Source organism: Mandrillus leucophaeus, unplaced genomic scaffold, assembly GCF_000951045.1.
Source record: "Mandrillus leucophaeus isolate KB7577 unplaced genomic scaffold, Mleu.le_1.0 Scaffold196, whole genome shotgun sequence".
NCBI lineage: Eukaryota > Metazoa > Chordata > Mammalia > Primates > Cercopithecidae > Mandrillus > Mandrillus leucophaeus.
The window spans coordinates 252,162-266,049 of NW_012101987.1; the positions used below are offsets into that span (position 1 = coordinate 252,162).

At 37.2% G+C, this 13,888-nt stretch overlaps 1 protein-coding gene across 3 annotated transcripts in view; it reads right to left on the reverse strand.

Moving 5' to 3' along the window:
• The window catches only part of TBC1D15 (TBC1 domain family, member 15), an 86,525-nt gene that overhangs the window by 40,591 nt on the left and 32,046 nt on the right, over nucleotides 1-13,888 (reverse strand). For all 3 annotated transcript variants that reach the window (XM_011978505.1, XM_011978504.1, XM_011978506.1), the window contains 3 exons: nucleotides 7,575-7,673; nucleotides 6,743-6,817; nucleotides 1,340-1,478 (listed from right to left, as the gene is read on the reverse strand). In XM_011978505.1, the coding sequence (XP_011833895.1) occupies nucleotides 1,340-1,478; nucleotides 6,743-6,817; nucleotides 7,575-7,673 (313 nt within the window). The remainder of the gene's footprint in view (nucleotides 1-1,339; nucleotides 1,479-6,742; nucleotides 6,818-7,574; nucleotides 7,674-13,888) is intronic.

Below are 13,888 nucleotides of genomic sequence, written 5' to 3' on the forward strand. Positions count from 1 at the left end.
AAAATGCCTCCTTTTTTTTTTTTGAGACGGAGTCTTGCTGTGTCGTCAGGCTGCAGTGCAGTGGCATGATCTCGGCTCACTGCAACCTCCACCTCCCAGGTTCAAGCGATTCCCTTGCCTGGTACTTATAGGCATGCACCACCACGCCCGGGTAATTTTTTGTATTTTAGTAGAGACAGGGTTTCACCATTTTGGCCAGGGTGGTCTTGATCTCCTGACCTCGTGATCCACCTGCCTTGGCCTCCCAAAGCGTTGGGATTACAGGAGTGAGCCACCGCGCCCGGCCTTTAACTTTTAATAACTACAAAATAAAGTCTGTTCATCACTTTATAAGTCCACTCTGTGGTCAAGCCATAAGCAGGATTTACCTCTGTCGTTTTTTGCTAAGCTATACAGCTATACAGAAGTTCTCAACTCTGACCACACATTAAAGTCATCTGAAGACCTTTTAAAAAGCACAGATACCCAGGCTGTATCTCTAGAGTCTGATTTTTGGTAGTATTTTTTTAAAATCTAACCTACCCAGGTGATTTCAATGTGCAGCCAAGGCTGAGAACTACTAACAAAGTGATCTTTATTGTCAGATTATGCTTTTCTCGTCCATGTAATGTTTCTTTCTTTTATGAAATTCTGGGCTACAAACCTGTAAAGCAATATTACTATACTAAATACCATAGGCAACTGTAACACAATGCTAAGTATTTGTGTATCTAAACACGTCTAAACACAGAAAAGGTGATGCACTGTGCTGTGACGGTACAAAGGCTATGATGTCACTAGGTGACAGGAAATTTTCAGCTCCATTATAATCTTATGGGACTACTGACATACAGGCGATCAGTCACTGAAACGCTGTTATGTGGCACATGATTGTATATATGTAGAAAGGAGAATAGTCACTGAACACATATTAAGAGAAAACTGCAATGAGCCAGGAAGAGTCCAGCAAAATGCTGAAATTAGAATGGTATGGTTTAGCAGTATACTCCACCTCTCCCTGTTACTTTGGGATAAAATAACATGATTATTAAAATTCTACTAGATTAAGAAAAATGTGCATGAAGGACAGCCAAAGGAATTTTTTAAAGTGGTTCTATTTTCTGCCATTAATAACTATAAAATAGAGCAAGTATTTTAAAATCCTTTTTTGAAGCCACAACCAATAAAACAAAAAGAGAGATGAAAAGGGAATATCACTAAAATATGATATGTATACATATTAACCAAAGAAATTAATCATCCTTCTCACTGAGGAGCAGTCAAGAATCTTCTTTGCACTTTTATTACTATATTATATTGTAGCAAATCAGTTTAAGATTTCAAAAGATTTAATTCATACCTCCATTGGTATGTGGTTTCCTTTTAAATGAAACTGTATTAACCATGTCCCACTCTGCTTCATAACTGTTCAGATGTTCTGATCCTCGATGACCTCTTTCTTTTGGGGCCTGAGTCCATTCTACAACTGAACTGGAGTCCTAAAATAATTACAACATATAAAATATTTAAAGTCTAAAACAAATTTAATTTCAATCCATATCATCATCTCAGCTTCAATGTTTGTAGGTAGGCAGCAGACGACATCACTGGTGGGAAAACTGAACACCATTTCCTATCCTTTTCTCTCTTGATCATCTTTATCAAAAAAAAAAAAAAAAAGCAAGAGAAGCTTGATTAGAATCCCACACAGTCAGAGTTGCCCATGAAATATAAACAGAAGTCAACTCTGAAAATGGCTTTGTTTTCATAATAAAAGCCTCATCCCTTTTTTTATTTTTCCTGCTTTGAATGTAACCATGCCGCCTAAAAATAGTCACCTTCTGACTATAGGGAAAAAGCAAGAGAACCACTGCAAAAAGCTCCCAACCTCCAAACTTTTAGTTATTTAAGGAAAAGAGCCCCAATGGTGGCTATTTAAGCCATCAATGGTTGTATAATTTCTTATAGGCAATCAAAATTAGCTAAAAGCAACATATTTACATGTATAGTTCTACAGAACCTTCCATTTTTAAAGAGAATAAAACCAAAAGTCTAAAATGCAATATAGTTTGAGTAAATCAAAAATTAATTTATATACAACAAAAGACACTATATATGTTAAAGATAGCACAACTAGAACATTTTTCTAAAATATATGACAAGAAAAACATCCAAATTACAAAACTCCTATCAATTTATTTAGAAATAGACAAATATCAAAACAGAAAAACAGGCAAATGGTATGACTAGGTAAGTCAAAGAAGAAATAATCTAACATAGAAAGACATCCAACTTCAGTAACAATGAAAAGCAAGCTGACAGATTTCTATTTTCTGCTCCATTCAATTAAAAAAGATAATACTGAATATGGAAGACAACGTGAGGAAATGGACCGTCTCACACTGCTGATGACAGTGGCTCATTACTACTGACACAGGAGGACAAACTAGGTCTTTCTAAACACATACATACATAAAAATAAAATGTGTACAGGTAAAAATCTACATTAAAAGATATACATTAAACAGAGACAGGTAAGGGAGGCCAGGCGAGGTGGCTCACACTGTAATCCCAACACTTTGGGAGACCGAAGTGGGCGGATCACCTGAGGTCAGGAGTTTCAGACCAGCCTGGCAAATGTGGTAAAACTCCACCTCTACAAAAACTACAAACAAGTTAGCCAGGCATGGTGGTACATTCCTGTAATACCAGCTACTAGAGAGGCTGAGGCAGGAGAATCACTTGAACCCAGGAGGCGGAGGTTGCAGTGAGCTAAGACAACGTCATTGCACTCCAGCCTGGGTGACAGGTGCGAAACTGCAACTCAAAAAAAGAAAAAAAAAAAGAGAGAGAGAGGGGTAAGGGAAAAGGTTCTAGTCAAGCAGGGCTTCAACTTTCTATTGAACTTTTGCAACAAGATTGTATTCGTATGTAGACAGTATAATTCTTTTTTAAAAGGGAAAAAGGAAAATTAGAATGAAAAGAAACTACAAAGGCACAAGAAAAATTAAGATATAAGAAATGGAAACAGACTGAAAAACAGTAGGGAAACTGAACAAATTAAATTATAAAATAGATTGTTTTTTCTTCCAGTTTCTTCCTCAAATGTCATTTCTCAGGGAGCCCTCCTTGTTTGACTAGCTTTTTTAAAAATCAACCCTCAGGCCCGGTGCAGTGGCTCGTGCCTGTAATCCCAGAACTTTGGGAGACCAAGGCAGGCGGATCACTTGAGGTCAGGAGTTCAAGGCAAGCCTGGACAATATGGGAAAACCCCATCTCTACCAAAAAAACAAAAATTAGCTGGGAGTGGTGGCGGGTACCTGTAATCCCAGCTACTCGGGAGGCTGGGGCACGAGAATCGCTTGAACTCAGGAGGCGGAGATTGCAGTGAGCCAAGATCACACCACTGCACTCCAGCCTGGATGAAAGAAAGAGACTGCTTCTCCAAAAACAAAACAAAACAAAGAAACAAACAAACAAAAAAACCTCACCACCATCCCTATTAACCCTATCGTCAGTAGTGAGGAAAGCTAAGAAGCATCTACAAAAGCATTCTGTTCCCCACCTCTCTCTCTGACTTCTACCTCCCTCTACCAACTCTGCATACAAAAAGGCTCAAATTGGTAGGTCACACCAATAATCAGGGAAATAAGGATTAAAGGTCAACCTGAAGACAGGACAACTAAGTTCCAAAGACTGGAGTTTTGGAAAACATCATTTATCTCTAAATTAGGAGAAATCAAGCACAATGAGCAAAGGAATAATTTCTTTAAATCAGGAGAATTAACTGAAAGTCAACCTATACAAAGAAGTTGGCAAGACTCCCAGCCCTTTTTCTCCACTCATTTGCCAGAATACTGCCATCCAAGCTTACCCTCTCCAGCCAGGAATCGGCAGATTCTTCTCAAATCTACTAGCCCAAAAAGACATGGATTTTGACATTAGGGATTCCCCAAGGAAACGGCTTAGCCATGCACCCCAGGAAGAGTCTCACTATTACCAGGCCTATCCATACCTACAGAAAATATAATCACTTCTGTGCATCTGCTCTTAAATTTGTTAAATATGAGCACCGCACTACATAACCAACAAACATCAAAGGCAAGTTATCTATAGAAAACAGTTCAAATGAAATGAGGTGGCGGTGGGGCAAAAGGTCACTAGAGGGAAATGGACTACATAGGGAGATGAAAAACATCTAAGAAGCTATCCTTAAACTCCTCAGTAATAAGAAAATATATTACAACCACAAAGAACAGAATGCTAATGTTATTCCTTTAAAAGGGGACATGAGGACACTCAGAACAAGAAAGATGTTAGTAATGAAATTATAGCAAAAATGAAGAGTGAATTTCCTAGAAAATAGTACAGACCAATAAATGGATGGATGGATGGATGGATGGATGGATGGATGGATGGATGGATGGAAGGAAGGAAGGAAGGAAGGAAGGAAGGAAGGAAGGAAGGAAGGAAGGAAGGAAGGGAGGGGAGGGGATTTTAAAATTACAGGACCAATCCAGAAAGTGTAAAGAGTTCCAGAAAGAAAGAAAACAGAAAATGAAGAAGAAATCATCACTAAAATAAATAAAAAATATTTCCCAGAAATAAAAAAAAAAAAGACAGAAGTTTCCATATTAAAAGAGCTCATCAAGTACCCAGCACAATGTATTAAAAAAACAAATCCACAAAGGCACATAACCAGAACATAAAACTAGAAACAAAAAGACAGTAATTAAAAGCTTCTAGAGAGATTTCAAAACAAAAACAAAAAACACATAACATGGAATCAGGAATTAGAATGCATTAGACTTAATATCAATGACGGAAAGTAGAAAACCTGGGGCAAAACTTCAAAATCAGCCAGGCGCAGTGGCTCACGTCTGTAATTTCAGCACTTTGGGAGGCTGAGGTGGGCAGATCACTTGAGGTCAAGGATTCGAGATCAGCCTGGCCAACATGGTAAAACCTTGCCTCTACTAAAAATATAAAACTTAGCTGGGCATGGTGGCAGGAACCTGTAATCCCAGCTACTTGGGAGGCTGAGGCATGAGAACTGCTTAAACCTGGAAGGTAGAGGTTGCAGTGAGCTGAGATCATACCACTGCACTCCAGCCTGGGCGACAGAGCGAGATTCCGTCTCAAAAAAATAATAGTAAATATAAATAAATAAATAAATAAATAGGCAAAAGATTTAGAACAGGCATTTCTCCAAAGAAGATACAGTTGACCCTCCATATCCATGGGTTCTGTATCTGTGGATTCAACAAACGGAATCTAAAATACTCAGGAAAAAAGAATTCCACAAAGTTCCAAAAGGTAACACTCGAATTTGCTGTGCACCAAGTACTATGCTGCATCGAATGGAACCAATACCCCACAGATACCAGAGGACAGCTGTATACAACACGTGGCCAAAAATCCCATGAAAAGATGTTCAACATCATTAGTCATTAGGAAAATATAAATTAAAACCACAACGACATACAACTTCAGTTATGGTTTGAATTGTGCTGCCCCCTCCCAAAAAGATAAATTAACGTCCTAACTCCCATTACCTCAGAATGTGACTCTATTTATTAGGTTGGTGCAAAAGTAACTGCGGTCTTTGCCATTAAGGCAATGTCAAAGACCTCAATTACCTTTGCATCAACCTAATGGAAATAGGGTCTTAACACAAGTAATCAAGTTAAAATGAGATTATCAGGATGGGCCCTAATCCAATATGACTAATGTCCTTATAAAAAGGGGATAAACACAGAGACAGACATGAACAGATGGAAGATGATGTGAAAACACACAGAGGACACAATCTACAAACCAAGGAATGTCTGATGCTACTATAAATTAGCAGACAGACAATAAACAGATTCTCCCTAACAGCCCTCAGAAGAAACCCATCCTGCTAATACCCTGATTGCTGACTTCTAGTCTCCAGAACTGAGAGACAATAAATTAAGACTGCTGTAAGTCACCCAGTTTGTGGTGACTTGTTTACAGTAGCCCTAGGAAACAAACAGAAATTCAGATCCACTAGGTTTACTAAAATTAAAAGGATAATAACAAGTGTTGATGAGGATATAGAGAAATTGAAATCCTCATATATGGCTGGATTAGAAAATCATGCAGCCGCTCTGAAAAAGTCTGGCAGTTCCCCCAAATGTTAAACACAGAATTATGGAATATATCTACTCCTAGGTATATAATCAAGAGAAATAAAAACATGTTCACACAAAAACCTGCAAATGAATGCTCACAGCAGTATTATATTAGCCCCAAAGTGAAAACAACCCAATGTTCATCAATTAATGAATAAAATTGTGATATATACACTATCACACAATACAACTGTATACACAATATTATTCACCAAAAACAAAAGGACCATATATGCTATATAACATGAATGAACCTTGAAAACCTTATGCAAAGTGAAAGAAGTCAGTCAAAAAAAATTACATTACATGACTCCATTTATATGAAATGTCTAGAATAGGCAAATCCTTAGAGACAGAAAGTAGATTATTGATTGCCAGTGACTGAAAGTAGGTGAAATGAGAGGTAACTGCTGATAGAGTTCTGGAGGGTGACGAAGATGTTCTAAAATTAGATACTGGTGGATGGCTGCACAACTTTGTAAATATACTAAAAACCACTGAATCGTATGCTTTAAAAGGATGCATTTTATGGTATGTGAATTATATATCGATAATACTGTTATTTTTTAAATGGCATTCCCTTAGTCACACATTTTTTTCTTAAATACCTTTCTAGCATAGAGAATACTAGAGGAATCTAATGCATCATCCAATGGTCTCCAGTCCACTATCACTTCAGCATCCTAGAGAAAGAAATTATGAACTATATTTAATATTCAGCAATGTTATTCTTAATTATTCTATTCCCTGAACCCAAAATAAAATTTCAGCCTCTTAAGTATTTACATTTCAAATATGCTAATATCATATGTAAACCAAAAATGTTACATACATTTTTCAAATTCTGCCTATTTTTCATTATGAAAAATTTATATTACTGCAACTTCTACATAAGTTTTAGAATATTCCATGTCATTTTACCTAAAGTACAGACAGTCTCTGAGTCATGATGGTTTGACTCAGGAGTTTTTTGTAATAGGATGGTGTAAAAGCAATGCACATGCAGTAGAAATCATACTTCAAGTAACCAAAGAAACATTGTTTTTCACTTTCAGCACAATATTCAATATATTACATGAGAAAATCAACACTTGATTATAAAACAGGCTTTATGTTAGATAATTTTGCCCAAATGTAGGCTAATGTAAGTGTTCTGAGCACGTTTAAGGAAATTAAACTATGATGTCCAGTAAGTTAGGTGTATTAAATGCATTTTTGATAAATAATATTTGCAATTTTGATGGGTTTATCAAGACATAACCCCATCATAACTCAAGGAGCATGTGTTTGACTACTACATCATATCCATGTTAAATTTACAATTACTGTTCAATTACATAATTGTATCTTACACATGAAATTCAAACTTTCTGATAATTCTCCAAAGATGAATCACCACTATAAACTATTATTAAATAAAATCACTTACTAGAAACTTACCTTTTCCAAAACACGTAATATTCCTGAAATCAAGCTGTCTTGGTCATTGGTCTTTCCACAAGATGAGTGAATATATACTCCTTCCTGTTCATATATAATCTAAAACAGCAAAAATAAAGTTAATCATATAATTTCTATTGAGTACTATTTTAACATTTGTTAAAAATATTAAGATATATTTTCTTATCATACTTGGCCAAGTTTCTGATTATTTCATATATAAATGTATTATTTTAAAAAATACCTCTCAGACTTAAGAGCACTTCAATCAAGCAAACATAAACTGGAATGAATTCTGCTTTGTTAATGCATGAAGTTTATCAGTTTCGTGATAATCACAATCTTGAGCTTCTACTTAAAGACGTCAGACTAATTGCAACGAGTCTCAATATTTAAAATCCACTTAAAATTTATATTTTTCGCCAGATGCAGTGGCACATGCCAGTAGTCCTAGCTACTTGGGAGGCTGGGCTTGAGCCCAAAAGTTCAAGGTTGTAGGATGCTATGCACCTGTGAATGGCCACTGCACTCCACAGTGGACAATACTGCAATAACTCATCTCTCTAAAAAACCAAAAAAATATTTTTTTCTCATGAGCATTAAGGAAAATACTGAGCTAGAACTGAAAATGCCCTTGAAAATATCTAAGAATAAGAACAAATGAAACACAATGAGGAATCAATCCTTTCTAACTATTCTCATAATAGCACATTTTTACTGTAAGATCATTTTCCTGTGTTTTTGAAACACCATGGCATAGAAATTCGGGAAATAATACAGGAATTTTAAAGAGTAGTAATGAGAACACAACTAAAGAGAGTAGTGATGGGGACTCCTAGAAATGACTAAACTAATTCAATTTCACAATATTAACTGAGTGCTTCTATATGTAAAAAGCACATAAAAGACAAAGTACATGAAGATGATAAAGACATAATCCTTGAATAAATTCCTATGGGAATATAGGGGAGACTTAAGTTAACTCCTAAGTAAGTTTAAACATTTAAAGTGAAGCCTCATTTTTCATAGACATAATGTTATAAATTAAGATTCCATTCTTGAGACCCATTTCAAACCATTTAAAATTTTTTTTAATTATGAAAATAAGTAAAAGAAAAACACTCACTTCTAGACCTAAGTACTTTTGACATATGTAAGTCTGGTCAATAGAGTTTATTATTCTATATCTGTAGACCTTTTATTAATATTAGTCTTCAGAATATCATGGGCCAGCAATGCAAGACAAGCACCATCAGTCTACCACTCCTTCATTCATAATGTAAATGGGCATGTATCCTCCTGTTTTTAGCTAACATTTACAGAACACTTATATACTAGGAACTCCATATGTTGTAACTTAATCCTTACAACCACCCTAAACCATAGATTATATAACTATATTCTACTACACCATGGGGATGAGGAGCCCATTTGTGTGAATAAGAAAACAGAAAGTGGTTAAATAACTGCCCAAGGTAAATGAGGCAAATAATAACAGGTGGTGATGAAATTGAAACCCAGGTAGTCTGACAACAGAAAACTGTGCTCTTAGCCACTACAATATAAAGGTTCCACATTACTTTTACTGCCTCTCTCTCGGGTTTGTTATGTTAATCAACTGTGATATGGACTTGTGTCAGCAAAGAGTCTTTTAAGTAATTAAGATCACCAAGAAAGTTTTGATTTCAAAAACCTAAGTAAGATGGTCTTTACTGAAATAGTTGTTAAGTATCAGACCAGCATGTAAACAGAAGCTTACATGGGGATAGGATGAGCTGAGAAAGGGTGAGAAACAATTCTATATTGTCTGTGAAGATGAGAAATTTTAAAGCCTATAAATATATGCACAAAAATATGCATAAGAACATTCACAGCAGTATTATTTATAATTTTAGAGTAAGGAGGAGGAGAAGGAGAAGGGGAGGAGGAAAGGAAGGGTATGCATCTAAACATCCACGAATAGGAAAATTATCAAATATATCCTGGGATATCTATCCTATGGGGGATACTATTCAGGAGTTAGGATGAGGCAGATTAAATGGATGAGCAAACAGACAATGCACACAGAAAAATCATCGTGTATACATAGTATGCTGACATTTACACTTTCACAAAGTTTCTATCTGTGTGAAATATACAGAACAAATTCTGGGAGGATACTTTAAGCTGTTAACAAAGATTACTTCGGGAGAATAGGATGAAGAAAGGTTGAAGGAGGAAGTGTTAACTTTCTATGTTGATGCCTCTGACTTATTTGAATATTTCAAAGTGAAAATATAGTCATATATTTAAAAATAATTTTAAAGAGTAACATGAAAAAAGGAAAGTCCAGAAGTATAAACTAAATTTTCTAGACTTCAGTCTATTAATTTATAAAACAGGAGGGTGAACCAGATAATCATACCTAGGAACACAAAAAAACATGAAAAGGTTATGGAAAAGAAATCCCTTAAAATCTCCAATTTTGCAATGTAATTTTATTTAGTCTGCATGCTGTACATTAGATCTCTAGACTTGTTCATTATATGCATCTATTTTCTATCTTTTGACCTATATCTCTCCACTTCCTAGCAACCCTGACTAGTGGTAACCACTGTTTAATTCTCTGTATTTGAGGTTTTTTGTGTTTTTTTTTTGAGACAGTTTTGCTCCGCCGCCCAGGCTGGAGTGCAGTGACACAATCTCAGCTCACTGCAACCTCTGCCTCCCAGGTTCAAGTGATTCTTCTGCCTCAGCCTCCTGAGTAGCTGGGATTACAAGCACGCACCACCATGCCTGACTAATTTTTGTGTTTTTAGTAGAGATGGGGTTTCACCATGTTAGCCAAGCTGGTCTCGAACTCCTGACCTCAGGTAATCTGCCCGCCTTGGCCTCCCAAAGCGCTCGGATTATAGGTGTGAGCCGCTGCGCCCAGCCCTGAGGTTTTTTTTAATGAAGCATATTCCACATATAAGTGAAATCCCACAATTATTTTTCTTTCCGTATCTGCTTATTTCACGTAGCATAATGCTATCCTCCAGTTAAATAAGATTTCAGCTGCTGTTGTCACAAAAAAGGAACTATGTGAGATGACAAATATGTTAATCTAATTCACTACAGTAACCATTTTACTATCTATATGTATCCCATAATACGTTGTAAACCTTAAATGTACATAATAAAATTTATTTTTAAAAAAGATATTGAGAAAAATATTCTTAAGCTTTTGTGACACATGGATCAGAGACTCAGAAATAACACTTTAGCATATTTTCACATAAGACTCAGCTAGTAGAATAGTCGGACACTTCCTAATTCTCATAGTGGAAAAAGAGACACTCATTTGGCAAGAAAAGCTTGCTATCATTAACAATGCAATCTAAAGTTCTATGATACCATTAACACTAAAGAAATTCTGGAACCTTAATGAGGTGAACCCTATACAACCAAATAAAACATTTTACCTTATTTAGGCACATTAAGCAACTCTTCCTATTACATTTGTTGGGTAAGTGTTGCCTACTTTTTTTCACTTAAGAAAAAGTTGAAAGAGTTTCCTAAGTAGTTCAGCTGGGAAAATAATTAAAGTGACAGACACCTTACAAAAAAGTCAAAGCTGGCTGGGCGCGGTGGCTCACACCTGTAATCCCAGCATTTTGGGAGGCCAAGGTGGGCGGATCATGAGGTCAGGAGATTGAGACCATCCTGGTTAACACGGTGAAACCCCATCTCTACTGAAAAATAGAAAAAATTAGCCAGGTGTGGTGGCGGGCACCTGTAGTCCCAGCTATTCGGGAGGCTGAGGCAGGAGAACGGCGTGAACCCGGGAGACGGAGCTTGCAGTGAGCCGAGATCGTGCCACTGCACTCCAGCCTGGGCAACAGAGCAAAACTCCGTCTCAAAAAAAAAAAAAAAAAAAGTCAAAGCTGCACTCATTCTGTATTCTGTGTTCAACTCTTCAGCCCCTTTTGAGGAACAGATTATACATCCCAAAACTCCAAATTTCAAATCACATTTATACTGTCTTCAGAAAGCAGTCATGTTTAACTTTCTAATTTTCAAGGGTGTGATGTTAACTGATACAAAGTAATAGTTCTGCCAGAAATGGCAGATTAATAAAATTAATAAATTTATTAATTTGTAATAGCTACTAAATCTTACAAAGTATTATATTTTATAAGACTTAAGGGCACAGGAAAAAAATAGTTGCATTGGTACATAATTTACTTCAAAGATAAAATAACTTAGTAATAACTGTTTTAACTTAAACATAGTTTGAGCAACCCTAATTCAAAAATATTAAATCTGAAATGCTCCAAAATTTGTGCACCAGCTTCAAGCTCAAATGAAATGGACCTTGGAACACTTCCTCGGCTGGGTACGGTGGCTCAGGCCTGTAACCCCAGCACTTTGAAAGGCCAAAATGAAAGGACTGCTTGAACCCAGGAGTTCGAGACAAGCCTGGGCAACAAAGTAAGATCCTGTCTCTAAAAAATAAATAATTTTTTTTTTAATGAACACTTTGTGGATTTCAGGTATTTACAGTGGGGATGCTCAACAAGTATACTGCAAATAGTCCAAAATCCAAAACAATCCAAAATCCAAAACACTTTTGTGTCGCCAGTATTTTGAATAAGGGATAATCAACCTGTAGCACCTTGTTTCTAAAGTACCCTGATCTCACATAAATCCTCACAGCCACCCCGAATAAGTCAAAACCGATATTGTTATCCACATCTCTATTTTATGAAAAGAAAAAATTGAGGAAAGAGCCGTCAGGAAATCTGTAATCCAGTCTTTCCTTGGATGAATATATGGTCTTCAGTAAAGTCACCAATTACAGATTTGCTGAAACATTCATCCATTAAATCATAACTGTTACTGCCTAAAAAAACTACCAGAAAATTTCCACATGGCTTCCCTAGAGGACAACAGTTCCTGAAATGGCTTAAATGCAGAAAACAATGCTGCTTCAGAACTAAAAACCAATTTTTAAATGTCTAAATTTATAAACCAATGCAGGAGCATTTGGCCTTTAAACAAAAACCCTTACTCTCATCTGAACTTCTAAATATTCTACACAAGAAGCTTAACCCTTTTCAATATTATCTTGGTTTAAATCATTCATTGAATATTGTAGTCCTTCAATCTATTTTTTAAGGGTGTGATCTTATTTTTTATTCATATGTCATATCTGTTCATCACCCCAATCTCTAAGCACATGTGTTTATTAAAATACAAAAATCACAACTCTCAAATACCAACTATTTTAAATAGCCCCAAACACAAAAACAGAAGTCCAGAGACTGACGTCAGCAAGATGGTCATCTAGAAGGCCCTAGTGCTCATCTCTCCCCAATCCCCAACAAGCAACCGCAACAATGAACCAACAACTACATTTTAACAAAAATAACTGAGGAGGCAGGCCAGGCACAGTAGCTCATGCCTGTAATCCCAGCACTTTGAGAAGTCGAGGCAGGAGGATTGGTTGAGCCTAGGAGTTCAAAACTAGCCTGGGCAACACAGCAAGACTCTGTCTCTAAAAATAAAAATAAGTAATAACTGAGGGAGAGCACTAGAGTACATCAGAGGAATAACAGAAACCCTTGTGAGCACACAGAAACTCAGGATGGCCACAGAGAAAGAAGGAAATATTGGGATCTCATCACTCCATCCCAGAGTTGAGATCATCTGGGAACCAGGAGGAATTTCTTCCTAAAGCAAGGATGTAAACAAGAGAATACCAGCAGCCTCCACCAACAACTTGGACACCTACAGACCTCATCAGTGGGGTCCCTGCAGTCCTCACAGGCACTAACACCAGCTGAGGGAGCTACCTGGAGTCCAAATAGCTGTGCTCCCCCAAGAAAGAAGATATTGTGTCCACCCTTGTGGCGCAAAAGACTACTGCACTATGCCACCTTGGAACTGGAACTGTGGCAGAATGTGTATTTCTCTGGGGGAAAGTAGCCACAGATTCCCTTCATCAATGAGACTAAGCCACCACCGAACCACCCCAGTCCACTGGCCCATCCCCAAGACAACTGTAAACAGTTGGTACACCCTTGCCTGTGGGGCCAAGTGGAAACAGAGTCAGTCCACCTACACTTGCTCTCACACCCTCAGGCCACAGCTAAAAGTGGCATCTTGCCCTCTGGGAAAACAGGACTTTGGCCACTCAGAGCAGTCCCATATCCCCAGTTCCCAAGTTGAAACAGTGCCTTGGCCACCCAGAGGAGTCACACACTCCAGTACCCAAGCTGAAGTGGCACCCTCCATCGCAGGGAAATGTGCCTGAGCTGCACAGAACAGTCACGCCCCACCAGGCCAAAGCT